Source organism: Microtus pennsylvanicus, chromosome 14 (assembly GCF_037038515.1).
Source record: "Microtus pennsylvanicus isolate mMicPen1 chromosome 14, mMicPen1.hap1, whole genome shotgun sequence".
Lineage (NCBI taxonomy): Eukaryota > Metazoa > Chordata > Mammalia > Rodentia > Cricetidae > Microtus > Microtus pennsylvanicus.
Window position 1 is genome coordinate 14326929 of NC_134592.1, and position 19265 is coordinate 14346193.

Sequence of the window (19265 nt, forward strand, 5' to 3'; positions counted from 1 at the left end):
TGGATGGCCAGGCAGGTACACACTTACTGCTCTGAATGGATCTTAGAAATGCTGGAGTGGGCAGAATGAGGGACCTGGTCTCTGCAGGGAGAAATCACAGCTTCTTCACACTCAGAAATGACTGGACTAGTGAGCTATGCATTCTGCTAGTGAATAAGTTTAAGTCACAGCCAAATGTAGTATTCTTAGACTGAGAACTCAGGGCATCTGATGAACATGTGCCAGGTACCACAACTATATCCAAAAATCCCTAGGGGAGAAGTAGGAGCTGTGGGTAGAGAGACGTGAGTCACCCATGTCTCCAGGTTGTGAGCCCCCCTTTTAAGGGGTCAGCATAAGGATCTAAGGTTCCCAGTCACTATCTTTTCCCTCCACATCCCATTCAGTGTCCATCCTCACCTTTTAAGCAGATGTAGTTCACCAGCAGCATTACTGTGTCCTCATCCAGGTCTGAGATCAGTTCCTTGATCTTCCCCTGGGTCTGTTTCCTCACATAGTCATTGAGTTTTTTGGCCTTATGAAGCTACTAGAAGTCAGTTGTTGAGGACTCAGCTTGGTAAAGTGCTCTTGCCTTCTTCCTGAATTCTGCCAGGATCTCTAGGCGCTTTCCAACAAACATGGTGCTGCTTGTGCTGATCTGCACCTGGTCCCCTGGCTGGCTGAGCATGTGGAGGAGCTGCCCAAAGCCCCTGTGGATGTCTGCCTCAGGGGTCTCTGTGAGATTGAAGTTAAGACCTTCTAGAATATCTTCCTGGGTGTTGTTGCTTGCTCCCAGGATAGGAAAGCCAAGGTAGCTGAGATGTTGAGTGGGGAGAAGAGGATGTTTTAATCAGTGTTCTTCAAAGCCATTTTCTAATAGAGACAGAATGCGAAGTCAGTGTTGATGGAGGCCAGGGTTAGACTGTCCACTCTTGTCCCATTGATTTTGTCTTCCTGAAGTTCAGTGTAACTTTCCAGTTTGCCATCTTTTTGGCAGAGGATAGCATGGTAGATCCCCACCATCAAGAGCCAGGAAACTACAAGGGGGATATCTTCTTTGTTCTCCAGGCTGAAAAGCAAAGCCCCTTTGAGTCTGGGAGGATCAGGGGGTACTCTGAGCATCTCCATGTCCTCCCACAGGGCTGCATTGTTTCCCTGCTCTGCTGCCCTTGATGCCTCTTTGAAGGTACATGGGAGGTTCTCTGCCCCCCTCACGTCATGTACTCCCAGCTATCAGAACTGGAGGAATTGCTGCTGCTGCAGCCAATCTCCCTACAATGAACCAAGATTCAGAGTGGGGCATGGACATTCCCAGTCACAGAGCAATCAAGAAGGGCAACAGGGGTATGGGGGCAGGCAGGAACCATGTCAAATCAGAATGGCTTCTTTCATTCCCTCTCTGCAGAAGGATTCATTAGAAGACAGGGAACCCTCTTCCTTTGCACTCCTTCATGCCCCACCTCCCTGTAGGGGGAACTTGGGACCCTTTCAGCAGTAGTTAGCACAGACCCTAACTGAGCCTCTTGGTGAGTCTGGGAAATCCCAAGGCCCTTGACTGAATTTGTTCTATGACCAGGCCTGGGGAAGAATAATATAATTGGGAAGCAGCTCTGGAGACATCTTGTTTGGTGCCACAGCCTTGGCACCCCTGGGAATAGGAGGGAGAAGGATAAACAGGAAAGGTTCTTTTAGTGCTGCATGGGAAAACAGGGTGGTTTGCACCTCAGGCTTGGAAGGTCTTTTGGTGGGAAGAAAGATGACACCAGGTTGCGATGACTGTGTGGTAGCAAGCAAATGGATGGACCTCTAAGGCAGTGTGGTGAGTGACACAGGTTCCATTATTTGCAATTGTCTGGCTTATTATGGGGATAAAAGGGATTGTTGTAAGAAATGTCTAGAGGGCTACTCTTCCATATGCCCTGGCATGGGAGCCACAGGCATCCTAAAGGATTACAGTTGAAGACTTATGATCATGGTAAACACAGGCACCCACCTTTAGCCTCTGTCCCTTTGCTCATGTGTCCAAAGGTGAAAGTGGTCGGTAAATACATGGAAGGGAGAGGAAGAAGGGGAGGGAGGATACAGGGGAGGGCTGGAGGAATCAAGGAGTGAAAAAGTGGATGAAAGAGGGACAAAGATATAGGAGGAGAGAGGCCAAGGAAAGGAGGATCCAATTGTAAGTGGAGGGGGGAGAAAACCAGAAGAACCCAGAGGGATTTGGAGGGGGCAGAAGAGGGAAGGCTGGAGCTAAGCTGCTTATCCCCAGGGCTGTTACTCTCCTGCAGATGAGCCGGGGACCTCAGTTAGTTGGCTGCCTTTACTCCATGTTTACTTCCTACGGATGCAAGCATTTCTTTGGAGAAGCACTGAACACTATTTTGTGTCAGAATTGTTTCCAGCGGAAAGGGGCTACTCCATGTGTGCAGCAGGAGGCCTGGCTCTGTGGCTGAGCTACTGCTTTCTCCCTTCCCTAGTTGAGGCTGAAGACCCTCTGCTTGGTCATGGGACCTACAAAGGAAGTTGATTCTTGACCCCCAGGCATCTCCTGTCAACTATAAGCAACAGCAGGGAAGGCACCTCCTTCAGAGGGACTTTCATGTCTCTCCTTAGCTTCTTCAGCCCAGAGCAAGATAGACAAGGTTTCAGTACTTCCTCCCTGTGGAGTACAGAAAAAAGCAGGCTCCTTTCACTCTATAGGAGCAAAGTTCATGGCTCCTGCATCTTCCATAAACATGAAGATCCAGACTGGGGAAAAGATTTATATGAATCCCAGAAATGTCCCCTGATTCCAGGATCAACTAATTACCTCTCATCCATATTGAGACTCCAGGTCATCACCAGAACCACACAGTCTTGGGAAGGCACTTACTTTGTTCCCAGAGGGCAGGGATCCTTGGCATTACCTGATAGCTGATGCTCACTGGGATAACTGAGTTCTGGATGTTCATCTTTGCTGCATTCTGCTGTATTGTTCTGTATGCCGCACTGTTGAAATAAGAGCAGCGGGGCTGCGTTCTTGGCACCCGGCCGCCCACATGGCTAGCTTATGCCCCGAAATAATTACATGGAAACTGTATTCTTTTAAACACTGTCTGGCCCATTAGTTCCAGTTTCTTATTGGCTAGCTCTTACATATCCATCTAACCCATTTCTAATAATCTGTGAGCTCCACGAGCTGGCTTACCAGGGAAGATCTTAACCTGCGTCTGTCTGGAGTGGGAGAATCATGGCAACTCCTGATTCAGCTTCTTTCTCCCAGCATTCTGCTGTGTTTTCTCCTCCTACCTAAATTCTACCCTATCAGAGGCCAAGCAGTTTCTTTATTACTTAACCAATGAAACAACCGATAGAATGATGACCCTCCTCCATCACTGCACACTGATGCCGATTTATCCCTACCATGGACTCCTCCCTCTTCTAGGGAAATGCTGGCACATACAAACTATGCTGTGTGCTCAGACTGGAAATGGGCAGATAGAAGGATTTCTGGTAACGTGCATTTCAGGTTTCTCCTAGCAGAGCCACCTGATGGGAAATTGCCCAAAAGTGTTGTAAACAAGCTTACTGGATATCCAGAGTGTTCAGGAGCAATGGGAGTGTGCAGATCCCCACCCCAATTCTTGCCTGGGTGGGCTGCAGCTAACATTTGTTCTGTATTTCTAAGTCACTTTGAAAAGAACACAACAACTCTGTGTCTTTGCTTCAGGATTTCTTTGGGGGAACTCACACATTAATAAACACTGGCCTCAATGCTGACACAAAACCAGCATCCTGTCTTCTCTGGCCTCAATAGACATTTTCTTAACAGAGACTCGCTGTGTCCTCTTTGCATCAGAATTCTGAAGGGAAGCCGCCTTGTTTGGCAGTGAAGGGAAATCCCTGAAAGGATTCTGTGTCTGCAGAGCCAGGCTAGCTTATCTGAATTTCAGTACTGGAGAGAGATGGGAACATTGCAGGTCCAGAGGCTAATTACCTTCTCATGGGCTAAGGGTGTTGGCTCCAGGAGGGTCGTGCAAAGATGGGGACAGAGTACTACAATCTAATAAACCAGAAGCAAACTTTATTCCAGATTGCAGACTCCAGGAAAAAATAAAATATTAAAATTAAATAAATCTGCATGGGACACAGAGACAGAATGGCCTTTTGAAGACCCAGTTATGGAGCCAATTATGTAACAACAAACAGTTCAGAGTTCTGGAGCAGCCTCCTCTAGAGGGTAATAAATGTTTCAAAACATTGTCCAATATGTAGTTTGGTTTCTCCCATAGCCAGGACCCACAGGTCCAGGAGCTAGTAGTAGAAAGGCAGGGTTCCACTCACTATCGCCCTAGTGATCTAAATGAAGGTTTTAAAATCCTATTCCTATGACCTAAACTCTGCTGACCCAGAAGTTGTGGTTGTATAGGAAGAATCATTCCTGCCAGGAGACATAATGAACATTCCACTGAACTGAAAATTTTGACTTTTACCTGACCACTTTGGGGCTCAGATGCCTTTTATCCAACAGTCTAAGAATGGAGGAACAGTATTAGGTGGAGTGATTGGTCCAGATAACCAAGCACAATTGGATTGTTTCTCCACAGTAGAGGGGAGAAAGGTTGTGTCTAGAGTCATGTGATCTTTTAGGAAGTCTCTTTGTGTTACCATGTGGTGAGATTAGAGTCATGGGAAACTTACAGGGACCTAATCCAGGTAGGATCACAAAGGGAATGTAGGCATGGATCACTTCTCCAGTACAGAACAAAGGCTAGGTGAGGTGCTTGCTGAGTGTGTAAGAAAAACAGAGTGGGCTACAGGGAAGCATTTTGAAGGCTGTGTGACCAATTCTGGAATGAGAATTATGATTGACATGAGTATTTTTGCTACCTTTTGGTTTAATATGTGTTTATACAGCTACTTGTGCTTGCTTTCCTCAATTTGTTTATCATGCAATGCAATATCAATTCAGATAATACCAGTGGATATAATATTTGAGTTAGACATATGAAAAGAATGACTCTCAAGGAACATCACTACCTATTATAAAATTAAGTATGCATTTCTGGTCAGATCAAGGATAGTCATATCATGCTAGGTGTGATTTTGATGTTAAAAATATACTGTATTTTCAATTGTACATGGGATAGTTAAGCCACATATGCCATATCTAAAACCTGAGTATGGCCTTCAATAAGAAGTTAAGTATGCATCAAGGAGACAGAATATCTGTCGAGGTGACAAGGGGTGGACTTGGGATGGCTACTATTGATTATCAACTTGATTCCATTTGGAATTAAATAAAAATTAAGCATCAGGCTACATCTGTCAAGAACCATTTCTTAAATAATAGTTTTAAATAGGGAGAGGACATTGGTGCTGGAACTTTTGAAGTGGACAGATGCACCTTTGATCTGGGCCACACCTTCTGCTGACATCCTATATGAAGGACATGGAAGAAGGAAGCTAGCTCTCTTTGCCTGCTTGATCTCACACTCCCTATCAGTCCATTCCTTCACTGTCATTAGAGACGACTTCTTCAGGGTTCCCGTCATATACTGAAGATCAGGTGAGACATCCAGACCTGTGGACTGAACAACTACGGCATCCTGGGACCTTCCATTGGTAGACAGCCATTTTTGTACTAATTGGACCACAGCTTTTAAGCCATTCTAATAAATCCTTTTTCTGTTCTTATATTTCTGGAATAACTTTTACTCCTCTGGAGAACCCTAACAATGGAAAATTGTCTATTTGTTTCAGATGTTCAGTGATGAATCAGTGCTTATGGGGACTAAGTCACAAGCCGGGATAATGTAGTTCTATAAGGCCAACGTTCCACTCAGCATAATCATGAGGTTTTCATCAATGAGCCCTGAGGACTCCACTGCAGTGGTGGCTTTTCTGTGAGAACATCCGTTATCACTGTCCTCTCATGGATGGGATGTGGGCTGCAAACAGGGAGGTGACTCAGGCTTGAGTTATGAAAGGCAGATTCACCTTCCTCTCCTCCACACTGGTTTTGTTCAGTTTTGTTTTAGGATATAGACTCTTGCTGTGTAGGGAAGGGCTATGGTTAAAATGTGAAATGATCTCCAGCGCTCAGGGCTTTGACTTCTTGCCCTCTGGTTGCTGATGCTGCTTTGGGAGAACAGTGGTTAACTTTTCATTAAAACTATGAGCTAGAGGGATTTAACTGGCTGAGTTTGATGAAGATTTCCTGGGTCTTTAGATGGGATGTGCTGTTCTCCCTTGGAGGCTTAGATTGAATCTTGGCTGGCCACCCTGCCTGTCCTGCCAAGAACTCAAGAGCAGAGACTAACCCTTCTCCATTCAAACTGCTTTAGTCCGGTATAAGACCCAGCAACAAGGAAAAGAAGGAACATACCCAGGCTGTCCTCACTCCTGCCCTCCCTGTCTCAGCCGCGCTAGTGCTGGGATGACAGCTGTGTACAGCCTAGGCTGTGCCAGTTCTTTCCCAGGTCCCTCCAAACCCTTCCGACCTGACCTCTCTCCTTCCCTATCCCCTTCCTTTTCCATCTTCTTTCCTACTTACTCCTCCTTCTTTCTCTTCTGCTTCTCCTCTTTTCTGTCTCTTTCTCTCTTTATCTGCTCTCAGAAGTTAAGTATGAGCCACACTTTGAGTAGGTCCAAAGAGATTTCCCATCAAAAGCCATGAGAGACCTGGGTGTTAACTCAGTGGTAGGGGCTTCTCAGCAAGCACAAAACTCTGGGATCAGTTTATAGCTCCAAGGGAACAAAAAAATAGTCATGAGAGTAAACTTGGACATGGAACCTTGAGCATGTGTCAAATCTTCATCCAACCCTGGAACTCATGAGTTCCCCAGAGGAAGAACCCCCCCCCCCCAGCCTGGCTCCTCATGGGTCCCTGACACTGTGGATATTTTATGTTTATGTTTCAAGCTGTGCATTTGGGAACAATTTATTCTGTATTTGTAGATGTCAGAAAAGAGCAGTCTCCCTCTGAGTACTAGGACTAAGCGTAAGGGCAGACAGGTCAGAAGACAGCATGCAGGCTCACATTGAAATGACTAAGGTAAGTCCTCATGATCTGTCTCCATCTTGTGTTTGCTCACACAGTTCTTAGCGCCCTGTGTTCCCCTATAAAAGACAGATCTGACTTCTCATGTATTTGAGATTTCCATGGGCATGCCCATGGTGCAGATGCATCAACCAGAGTAAATAAAGGAAATCACAAGAAATAAAAGCTGTAAGAAAATTATTTGTCATGGTATGATTGAAATAGTTATTATGCTCTGTAAGGAAGGAACATTTCAAATTAATCTGACCTTCGTCTAATTTCTATACAAATTAGGTGTCTTTGATCTTTGTCTTTATGCAAGCTTGCTGTGCCTCTGAGTTTGGGCACCTACAGACTTTTAGAAATTATGAGTTCACTCTTGTTCTGATCAGTAATAAAATTACTTAAACCATTAATTGACTCAGTAGGATTGTTGTAAATTACTATTTTATATGAATCATTTCAACACCACGCTAGTGTATCACAGTGGATTCTTTCCTAGGCAGGAGCCCACCTTCCTGCCCTTCTTTCTCTCCCTCTACAGAGCTCACCACAGCCACCACGCTTGCTCTTTCTTTCACACCAAGGCCCTGTTGCATCCTTACCAGCACCTGCCCATTGCGCCTCTTTGCTGACTGCCTACAGTGCAGGATCCCAAGACCAGAAACTAATTTGTCAATGGAGGTTCCTCTCCAGCATGCCAGTTCCCATGTAACCACTTGAGGCTTAATATTCATTACAAACTGTTGGCTGACGGCTCAGGCATCTTACTGGCTAGCTCTACATATAAATTCATCCATTTGGAAGAATCTGCATATTGCCATGTGCCCATGGCTTACTGGTTATGCTCTGGCATCTTATTCCTCCAGCGGGAGCCGGTGTCTCTCTCGACCTCACCCTTCTTCATCTCTATCTCTGCGTGCATTTCCTGCATAAGTATATTCTGCCCTGCCGTAGACCAAATCACCTTCTTTATTAACCATTATTAATAAAAAATATTCACAACATACAGAGGAGCATCCCACATCACTAGTTAATGCTGAGCCAAGCCAGAAGTGTGATCTTGACCGGCTGGATGGTGCCCATCCTCTTCAACACCACAGCTTTGGACCCTGCTGACCCACACCCACCCCAGCTGTGAGGACACACTAATGTAACAGCTGAAGAAAGGTACCGCTTTCCTGCTGGTGTGGAGGATGACATTGTCATCCAAATGGTTACGTTCATCAGAATTCTAGGTACAGATGTTGAGCTGTATACTTTCCCTTTCCTCCTGGGGATTAACTCCACACTATCACAGTACAGGGAACCCTAAACGTCACACACATAATTGAAGCCAGCATTCCACCATTAAGCTACCTCCCAAACTCACTTCTCTCTCTCCTTGAACACTTACCTGATGTGGTTATTTGTGCTTGTGAATGAGAATGTGCGCATCCATGTTCACATTCATACAAAGGTCAGAGGTCATCGTCAACTGGCATTCCTCATCCACCTTGCTTTGGGGATAAGGTCATCAATAGGTTTAGAGGTCATTGAATTGCCTATGTTGACTAACCATTGAGTCCCAGGGATCTATCTTTCCCTGCCTTCCCATAACTGTGACCACGAGTTCATGTGACCACTCTAGGCTTTTTTCTTTGGTTTCAGTTTATAAAACTCTGTTTTATGCCCGGAGTGGGAACAACAATTTATCCACCTAGCCATGTCCCAAGCCCTAATCCTCTTGATAGTGTTTTTGATGCATAAAGCTTGACTTGCCTCAGGCTCAAAGTAAAGAATCCACCAGACCCTGGCCTGAAGTCTCTGAAGCTGTGATTGAATCCACACCTTTGCTTCCCTCAGTGGGTTTCCTCAGATGTGCTGCCCCAGTCATAAAAGGCTAACTGACACCCCCTCTATATACTGTCTGCTCAGTGGTCCTCAGTAACAACAGAAAACACATGGAGGCAGCCAGCTGGATGGCAGCTCAGCATCCTCTCTGAAGGCTCTGGGGTTGGGCTGATCTGCAAATCAGGAAGTTCACAGTGCAGGTTCCTCGGGAACCCTGGCATCGGGTGGGTCACCCTTAACACTTTGTCCTGGCTTTAATTTGGAGCACAGGTATCTAAGATCACTGCTGTAAGCATGCCTCTTCCCCATCCATAGTCTGCTATCTTAATTGCACAGGCTGTCCCTGCAAGGGGTTCATCTTTTGTTTGTGAAGTCCTAGGAGAACCCTCATAGAATGGGCAAGAGTGTAACCCTGGTATCTATGTTTGAGACTCACTTAAGAGCTGGACTCATATTTCTCTCACAAGTTCAGGACCCAGCTCATGGGCAGCATGAGATGTACTCAGCACCCGGCTCCTTAGATACCTGGGCTGAAGCCAGGAAGGATGGAAGGATGCAGCTGAGGCATGCCAGTGCGCATGGAGTGCACGCGGAGGCCACCTCAGGGCCTTAGTTGACTGTTGCACATAGAGGAATTGTTGGTACATCGCTGCTTTCAATTCATGGGACCCTTCTTATCACTCCATGCTCCTCGTGGGTTGGTACCTCAGTGCTCACTTGGAAAAGAAATTCTGTGTGTGATCCCCCAAGGCTGTAATTCTCTGAAACCCCATGTCCACCTGCTCAATGTGTGTTCTTATGAACCTTGAGAGTCAAGAATGTCTCTAATGGACTGAACAACTTTCCCTCTCTGTGCAGGCCTCCAGCAGTGTTTCAGGGATCACATAGTCTCCAGGGACACCGAGCACCCCAACTCAAATGCACCTTGGTCTCCTCTTGTCCTCTGTCTAGGCACAAGACCAGCTCATCACTGAGCTGACACCCACTCTCCTCTCGAGGGGTTCCTGTAACTCTCCTCAGTGACAACCCTACATCTTCCCAGAGCAGCTTGCTATCTCATAGCCAGAAGGAGCTATGAGGGTCCCAGAACAGGAACAGTGATTCACCTTCCACCGCTCCCTGTAGTTCTGAGTCATTGAGGACCCTCATAGGACCAGGCTCTTTGCCATCTGTTGACTTTCTTCTTTTGCTAAACACCCAGGATTCTTAGAAATGCCCACATTGCAGGGTGCCCTGTCAAAAGCACTTTTTTTGGTCATCTGACCACCATCTCATCTTCCTCTGACCTCAGCACAGAGGTCACATGTGTAGCATCTCTCTGTGAAGCATCCAGAGCTTGTTTTATGTTCCACCTGCTTGCTACCATAGTGATGCCTCGGGCACAGAATTCTGGTTTGAGGAAGACAGTTCCTCAGGCATGAGGAGACTTGGAATAACATCCCACCAGTCACAATTTCTAGCTGTGACATCATGGGAAAATGACTAAGCTCTGTTCCTCAGTTTCCTCTTCCATAAAAAAACTGATAATAACATGTAGGTTAGTGTTCCATCACAGAAGTCAGAGACTGTAAGTGACATTTTCTAGTATTTTCTAGTATACTGTTGTCACTAGAGCCACACCTCTGCCAATCGGAACTGAGTGAACACAGCCTGGCCACCTTCTGTGCAGTTATGTGAGTTATACGTTTATTGCATTAGTGAAAGCCCTGTATTTTGGGTAAGGAAGGGGAGGTGTCCATCTATTGTGTGATGCTTGCCAGTGGGGAACCTAGGAAAAGGCTCCTCTGCCCCAAGTAGGTAGAGTAGCCGAAAGGAGCTGAGCTGACCAATCGAATCCATGCAGAAGCAGGAATAGGTTCTCCACAACAGTGCCAGATGTGGGCAGGCCCAGGAGCCTCTGAAGGAAAAGTTTGAGGCAGGAACTGGGCACACACTGGTACCAGATGCTGGAAATACAGAGAAGGCAGCAGGTTCACTTCTCAGTCATGGGCCTGAAGTTCACAAAAAGGGCCTAAATCTTGAATAGTCCCATGAAGCCTGTGAAGGCTGAAAGCAGATATAACAATAGCACAGGTAGGGGCTGAGCCTATCTGCCAGAGCCCAGGTTTTGGGCAGAGGCACATAGAGGAGAGGCAGCAGGGAGGGGCCACGGAGTCAGATTTCAGTCTCAGAAACAATAGCTGGTGCTGCCAAGAGGATGGGAACCTGACACTGACTGTCCACAGGACCCTGTGCATGTGTGAGTCATACAGTTAGTCACTGCCACTGTCCAATCCAGGCACAAAACAGCCAATCAGAGCATGGAGGCCAAAATGCACATAGAGACCAACATACAGGCTCAATCCCTGGCTCCCAAGAGGAAGCCTCATCACTTGGGAAGTTCTAGTTTCCCTTGGGATTTGTAATTTTGGCCATAAAGAGTGGAGTCTGAGTATTTGTGTCAGAGATAATCATCAGGAACGGCCTGTCAAAATGCACTTCCAGAGGATCCAAAATTAGAGCCGATCCTAACATCATCATTCCCGTGGCAGCCGCTGCTTCTGTGCCTGTCTCAGCCACGTCCAGCACAGCCTTGTGGACCACCTGTAGGAGAAAGACATCACTCACTGGAGACCAGGGAGGGCAGCAGAGGAGATTCCTGGAGCATCCACTGCTGGCCTCCGCTGCTCGTGAACTTGTTCCTATCATGAGCTCTACCCCTGATGTCAACCAATCTCTGCTCAGGGTGTGCGATGAGGCACAATCTAGATCTGCTCAGTCTCTGAGAATCTCTGCTGATCTCAAACCCACTACACACTGAGGATGGGGGGAGCCAACACCAGTCCTTACTCCACAGGCCCCTTCTCAGGAAAACCACAGGGAGCAGCCAGTGTGCCTCCTTGGGAATACAACAGTAATGAACAGGGCATGACTTCTTTTTCCTAGACTGCCATGATCTGCGGGTACAGATTGGAGTCCGGGGCTTAAGTGGGCACTGCACAGAACACCAGGCATTGCCATGCTGTGCATCTGGGAATGTAACGTGCGGTCCTAAGGCATCTCCTCTCCTATTCTTAAGTGTTTCATCTCAACTGCATACATCAGTTGTTATTTCCTTTACTGCTCCAGTTCTGTGTGCTAGACAAGAACTGCTGGGGTGGCTGTGAGCGAAGAAGCTGAGACTGGAAGGCTTTGCCCTGCAGTGGATTGTGGGAGGCATCCACACCACAGTGCTGGTTGGTGTGATTGAGGGCCAAAGGCCAAGCACAGGCTCCTTCCCACCAAGGCTCCTGGGTGAGATTATGTTCACAGGATAGAGGAGAATTGGCTGCATGGTATCCAGCAGGAGTATATGTATCTAGGCTGTAACCCAGCTCTCCCTGGATGAGGGAATCTCAGAAATGCAGGCTTTCTCACACTTTGCCATCTCCCACAGTCCTGCCCTGACCACCCACATTCACCAGTGAAAACAACCCAGTGTGTCTTGGCTTACCTGAGAGACGCTCAGGTCCTTGGCCCCTGTGATCCGAGAAAGGTCAGCCTGTGTGGAGAAGACTTCCCTGATGCCCAGCTGAGGAAGGGATCTCTCCAGGCTGTAGGCAGTGGAGATGGAGAACTTGGGCAGGGAGAGCTCATCGATTTCCCTGAGAATGGAAAGAGAAATGTAAGAGTCATGTAACTATATGTTTCAAACTTTTTTTTTTGTTTCAAACTTTTGAGACCTTTCAAAGCACACTGTAGCTGGGCAGCTCTGCACCCCACCCTCTCCCTGGGAAGAAGTACTCTCTCCATTAGTGCCTCCTTCACATCATTTGCTTTTCCTGTGGCCTTAATTACCCATCAGGCAACGGGGCATGGTACCAGCTGCGTCCTTTCCAGAATTGCTTTGCTCCCAGGTCCACAAATGCAGTCCATCCCTTGTCGTGTGGACTCAGACTCCATCTCATGATCCACCTGTTTACAACTGCACACCCCACCTGAATTCAGCTGGTTTTTAGCCTTAGACCTTCCTCTTCTCAATCTCACACCTCATTATCTTTTAACAAGTCAAATAATATTGGTTTCATTTCTGTCTCCCTAATCTCTCTTCCTAAGTGGCACGATGAGCCCACAAGGGTAAGAAATTTTGTGCTTTAGCCTCTGATATACTCTCTGGGTTTAATTAGAACACAGCACATAGTAGGTCTTCAAGTCATCCTTGCACACTGGTGAATGAATTTGTGATGAGGGGATGTGTTGGCTGCACAGGGCAGAGCTGATTCTCAGAGCTGATCTCCTCTCACCCTCACTCCCTCTGCCTTCCCACACCCATGCAGGATTCTGTGTAATTACAGCCTGGGAGACACAGGAATCCTCAGCTCCTGCTCTAGCTGATGTCATCTTGTGAACAAAAAAAATGACTGAAAACGCAGTCCCCACACTACAAAGCCAGCAGAGGTAAATCCACTCCCATTCTGCCGGTCTCTGCGGACTCTCCACCCATTACACTGGGTGCTAGTGAGGTTCTGAGGTACAGGGACTCTGGCCTCAGGCTGACAGTAGGATAGGGACCCAGGCCAGCTCTGGTTCCAGAGGACACATACCTGGGCTTCAGAGAGTCCCTCCACTTCCTCAGGGTCTCTGGCTGCAGGCTGGCTTCCACCTGCTGCATCTTGCCTTGGTCAGGGAGGATGAACAGGGCGCTGGCATTGCCTCTGTACTTCAGCTCCACCACAGTGCAGGACAGTTCCTCATCCCGGAAGTAGGGTATGGTCAGAAACACATCGTGCATCATGGGCACCTTCACTATCCTCTTGTTGTCCAAATAGAAATTAGACTCACGTGTTCGCTGAGGGTAAAAGGGCATCTTCCATTTCCCTAAATGTGGAGTAGGTCATCAGCTTGTAAAGCAGCAGAGAGACCCCACCTCCACCCTGTTTCTGCCCCATTCCACAATCTTGACAGTCTTCCACAACCCATCTGCCACAACACTGAGTTCCCTCCTGGTTACATAATCTAGGTCAGAAAAAAAAACATTGGCTGATGCAGAACTGTGAGTGAGAAGTGGTCAGCAGGCTTGGATAGGGAACTCAGACCAAAGCTTCCCTACTTGAGGGAGCTGAAAAAGAGCTGGGGATCTGAGGCTGGGGTGTGTACCAGACTTAAAGTGAAGGTGCTGAGACTGGGGCCTGGGAGAGTTGGGGAACCCTTCTTCCTCAGGGGACCCATGTCTAGAAGACAGTCCCTGGTGGGACAGGTTTTAGGGAAAACAGGACAAAAGAGCCTCTATTCCCTCACACTGTGATGTTTGTCAATGTTTGTGTTTTAATAAATAAAGCTTACCTGAAGATCAGAGTACAAAGCTAGCCATATAGGCAGGCAGTAGGGGCACACATCTTTAATCCCAGCAGCCACACAATAACTTGTGTGGCTAATGCAATAGAGTCTGGGTGGTGGTGGTGCTTGCCTTTAATACCAGCATTAGAAAGGAATATAAAGTGAAATGAGATAGGAACTTGCTCTCTTTGAGTCTGAAAATGTCATGGAGATAAGAACTCTCTAGCAGTTGGCTGCTTTTCTTTTCTGATCTTCAGCTTGAACCCCAAAATCTGTCTCTGGGTTTTTATGATTATTGGTCCACTTTAATAGAAGTCAATGCCCAAAGTCAACAGTAGGTTTAGATTGAAACTCATGAGATTTGCAACTTCCCTGAGTTGAATTACCAGGATCCCATAATTGGTTGACTAAGATATGGGTAATGAGTCCTCTTCTCCCACGTTGGCTATGTTCTTGTCCATGAATCAAAAATATCCTATTCACACTTCCACTACATCCCAAGTACATGTGACTACCTGCAATACACTCTGGGTGGAGAGGGGGCCTTGGTACTTTGACAATCACTTGGGATCAGGATCCAGCCCATAAACATACATCCTCACCTCACAGCCAAGCAGCCTTGGAGCTTGGGTCCTGTGTCCAGCAGAGGGAGACACACCCTGCGGTCCCATCCTTCAGGCCATCCCTCTGCTTCCCCTCTTTTCAGAGTACAGCTGCTCTGGAGCCATCCTGGACTTTGTCCTCTGTCCCCCTGTCCTCCTCTGTCCATGGTCAATTGGTTTTCTCTCTATAGTCCCAGAGGCAGCACTCCACCTGCCCTGGACAATCCAAAGTTCAGAGTCCCAAATCCATCCCAGCTCTAGTCTCATGGAGTTTTTTACCTGGCATCATTGTGTGGGCCATTGCCCCACTCCTTGGTCTATCACAGAGTTTTGCAGGTGTGGCCTCTGGATGTCTCCCTACCAACCCTTACCCGCAGCAATTACAGCCTAGTCTCCCAACTTTCTTATCCCCCTGCCCCAGGAGTGTGTCTTTAGTACTGTGACCCTGCAGGCTGCCTGGGTTCCTAATTTTACAAACTATAATTCCACGAAGCAGTCAGACACTAAACACAGACCACTGGCTGGCTGACACTTCCCTCTCACTAATGGCTTCTCCTCAGTCCTTGCTTTTCCATGACCAGGTTCAGCCTTACAGAAAAGGCTCAGGGGAGAGACCCAGCAGAGAAACTCCCCATAATAATTGTGAACCACGCTACTTTCCCTTTAAGATTGGTGTTCCCAGGCTCCTTAGGTCAGGAAGGACCTGGATCCTCCTAGGGATGAGGTTCCCTAGCTGATGGACTGTGTAGGAGAGTATTAGACATGGCGGAGTGGGTTGAGTGAGGGACTCCTGTGTAGATTGAATGCAATTGGTTCCCATAAGCTCAGGGGGAGTGGAATTATTAGGAGCTGTGGCTTTGTTGGAGTAAGTTTGGTCTTGTTGGAGTTAGCATGTCACTGTGGAGGTAGGCTCTGAGGTCTCATAAATGCTCAAGATACCACCCAGTGTCTCTGACCACTTCCTGTTGTTTACAAGATGAGGGCCTCTCAGGTACCACTCCAGCACCATGTCTGCTGTACACTGACAGGCCCCATCATGATGATAATGGACTGAATCTCTGACCTGTAAGTGAACCCACCACCCGATTAAGTGTTTTCCTTTATAAGAGCAGCCGTGGTTATGGTGTCTCTTCACAGCAATAGAACATTGACCAAGATATCTAGTCTACAGAGAGAAGACATGACTTCTGCACAGTCAGATAGGAAGTAATGCATGTTAGTAACCAGAAGTTAGGCACCCATGTCTCCAAGGCCATGAGCCTCTCATTTCCAGTGCTCACTGTATGAACACAAGGTACACAGCCAACACCCTCTCCAACCCCCATAAAACAGGGCCCATCCTCACCTTTAAAGTAGATGTAATTCACCAGCACCATTAATGTACTCTTATCCAGGGCTGAGACCAGGTCATTGATCTTCCCATGGGTCTGTTTCCTCACATAGTCATTGATGAGGTTTTTGACTTCATGAGGCTGCTGGAAGTCGACACTTGAGGCCTCTGCCTGGTACAGTGCCCTTGCCTTCTCCTTGAACTCTGCCAGGATCTCCAGGCGCTTTTCAACAAACATGGTGCTGCCTATATTGATCTGCACCTGGTCATTTGGCTGACTGAGCATGTGGAGGAGCTGCCCAAATCCCCGGTGGATGTCTGCCTCAGGGGTCTCTGTGAGATTGAACTTGAGACCTTCTAGAATCTCTTGTAGAGTGTTGTTGCTTGCTCCCAGGGACAGGACGGCCAAGGCAGCTGAGATGCTGAGTGGGGAGAAGATGATGTTTTTGTCTGGATTCTCCAAAGCCAGCTCCTTGTAGAGGCTGAAGGCGAAGTCGGTGTTGATGGAGGCCAGTGTTAGAATGTCCACTTTACTCATGTTGTTTTTGTCTTCCTGAAGTTCGGTGTCACTTCCCGATGTTCCAGCTGGTTGGCAGAGAACAGCAGGGCAGAACCCAGCAACCAAAAGCACAAGAGCTACAAGGATGGCCATCGTCTCTGTTCTCCTGGCTGAAAAGAAAGATCTTTTGAGTCTGGGAGGGCCAGGTGGTGTCCTGATCATTTCCTAGTCCTCCTGCCTGGCCTGCATTATGTCCCTGCTCTGCTGCCCCTTTCTATCTTTGGGGCTCTTCATAGGAGATGCTCTGGCCACTCAAATGGCAGCACCAGATCCCATGCATGCTGTTACCCCTGGGTAAAGTAATGTTGAAGAAATCAATTTCAAAATAGAGAGTCAGGATCCATAGATACGAAGGGACATGCCAGAGTTACAAAGAAGGAAGACAAGAACCTGGGGATGAGCAAAAGCCTTGTGCAATCGGACTTTCTTTTTTCATTTTCCTCCTTGTTATAAGGACTCATTAGAAACAAGAAATACTCTTAATTTGCAATTGTGTCCTACTTGGAATCATCAACATCGAGTCAGGACCCGGTGAGGGATCCTTGAATTAGACTAATAGCAAATGGGCCACCCCAACCAAACCTCCTGATGACATGTCTATGACATCTCATCACCCTGGGCTGTATCTGGGTCACATTTCTGGGCATGGGTGGGATAAATGGGTGGAAACCTAGTAGACAGTCAGTGCAATACCAGAGTCATGTCCCCCTTGAGAATTGGCATTAGAAGGGCCAATAGGATTTTGTTCTCAGCCCTGCTTGGATGCCACATGGTGGTTTGTGTCTCAGCTTGGAAGACCTCCTAGGAAGAAGAAAAAAATGGCTTCCCATTGTCTGACTCCTGAACCATATTTAATTTCTACTGTTAGGATGGCTATGTTTTATCAAGCAAATGGGTGGACATCTCTGGGAAGCCTGGTGAGTGGCCCAGGACACATTATTAGTGAAAGTGTCAGGCTTATTGTGGTAACTGGGATATTTGCAGGGAATGCTCAGAGGGCCATCTCCTCCACACACCCGTGGAGTAGGAGCGGCTAGCATCCTAAAAGACCACATTTGAAAGCTTGTGATCATGGTAAACATTGGTGCCCAACTTTAGCCTCTGTCTCCTCTATAGGTGAGTTCAGAAGAGAACTACAGACTCTAAAGGAAAGGGATGATGGCGAAGATAGATAGGGAGGGGAGAAGACAAGATGGGGAGACGAAGTAGGAGTGAGAAAGTGGAGTGAAGAGGGAGCAGGAGAAGAGGTACAGGAGGGAGGGGTCAGATGAGGGAGCCAAGGGAGAGATGGAGGGGAGAGAAGACTAGAAGAACATAGGAGGGGAATGTAGGAAGGAGGGGAAGGAGGTGTTGAAGCTGAGCCACATGTCCCCAGGGCTGTCACATGACTGCAGAGGGGTCAGGGTCTTCAGCTGCCTCTACCCTGTGTTTCCAGTTAAGCTGATGCATTCATTTCTTTGAAAAATCATTCAACTGTATTTCACCTCAAAATTATTTCCACAGAAAACCTGCTAGTCTGTTTGTGCAGGAGACTTGGCTGTGTGGCTAAGCTGTTGTCTTCTTTTTCTGGTTATGAGAGGGTGGAGCCCTTCTCCTTAGCCATGAGTTCTCCTGGGGAATTGGGGTTTCTGATACCAAGGCATCCCCTGTCAGCTACAAGCATTGTGGGGCTGCCACTGCTCCCAGGGGGACTCTGCAGCATTCCTCTTTCCTCATAGCTGCAGCAGCACCCAGGCTAGTCAAGGTCTCAATACTTCTTCTCTATGGAGGGTGGGAAGGAGCAGGCTCCATTCACTCTTCAGGAACAGAGCTCATGACACCCGCATCTTCCATAGACAGGAAGACTTAGACCGATAAGAAGATTTATATGCACCCAGAAGTATCCCTTGACTCCAATGCAGTGCCCCAGGAAAACTCCTTATGCCCCCCCCCAAACAAGAGCTCCGGTCACTGCCAGTATGGCAGTTTTGGAAAAGCTCCTTCCACTGTCCCCAGAGAGAAGGAATCATGGGCATTACCTGCAGAGCTGCCAGTGTCTGTGACAGCAGAGTCCAGTGTTTGGGGTTGCTTCCCTCCTGGGGTACCGTTCTCTGATGCACACTCAGGTCTATTTATCCCCACCAGGGAACCTCCCACCTCTTAGGAAATGCTGGCACATACAAGGTGCACTTTGTGACCTGACCGGAAGTTGGCAGGCAGGATGATTCTATTAACATAAATTTAGAGACTCTAGCTAGCAGAAACACCTGTCACTGTGTTCCAATCAATAAGGCAGCTGCAGCTGGATTTCAAGGTCGTAGCTTCTTTTTCTGCAATGCTTCAAAGTTCAGTTTGCAGCTGGGGAGTAGTCAGAGGCAAAAAGACAAATCCAATCTGCATTTGTGTAACCGTCCCTACTGGCAGCAATGGGAATATTCTCAATAGAGACTCGCTCTGCCCTCTTTGGCGTCAGACTTCTGAAGGGAAGCTGCCTTGCCTGGCACTGAAGGGGAACCCCTGAAAGGACTCTGTGTCTGCAGAGCCTGGCAGGCTGATCTGAATTTCAATACTGGAGAGACATGGGAACATTGCAGGGCCAGAGACTAATTATCTTCTCCTGGGCTGAGTGCTGCCTCTCTGGAACAGCCTGTTTACCTCCTGTGTACAAGC

The 19265-nt window shown here is 47.5% G+C and overlaps 1 protein-coding gene across 2 annotated transcripts; it reads right to left on the bottom strand.

The window, feature by feature from the left end:
• Nucleotides 1-10489: 10489 nt before the first annotated feature.
• LOC142834837 (serine protease inhibitor A3N-like) lies at nucleotides 10490-19060 on the bottom strand. 2 transcript variants are annotated; one of them, XM_075947738.1, is made up of 5 exons: nucleotides 18635-19060; nucleotides 16073-16726; nucleotides 13393-13666; nucleotides 12303-12453; nucleotides 10490-11413 (listed from the first exon to the last, which is right to left on the bottom strand). In XM_075947738.1, exons 2-5 carry the CDS (start codon nucleotides 16707-16709, stop codon nucleotides 11213-11215), a joined length of 1263 nt encoding a protein of 420 aa, XP_075803853.1. In that variant the 5' UTR covers nucleotides 16710-16726; nucleotides 18635-19060; the 3' UTR covers nucleotides 10490-11212. The 2 variants fall into 2 exon arrangements, with proteins under 2 accessions (XP_075803853.1, XP_075803854.1); XM_075947739.1 differs by having other exon boundaries at nucleotides 16073-16722; nucleotides 18635-18689.
• Between the last annotated feature and the right edge of the window lie 205 nt (nucleotides 19061-19265).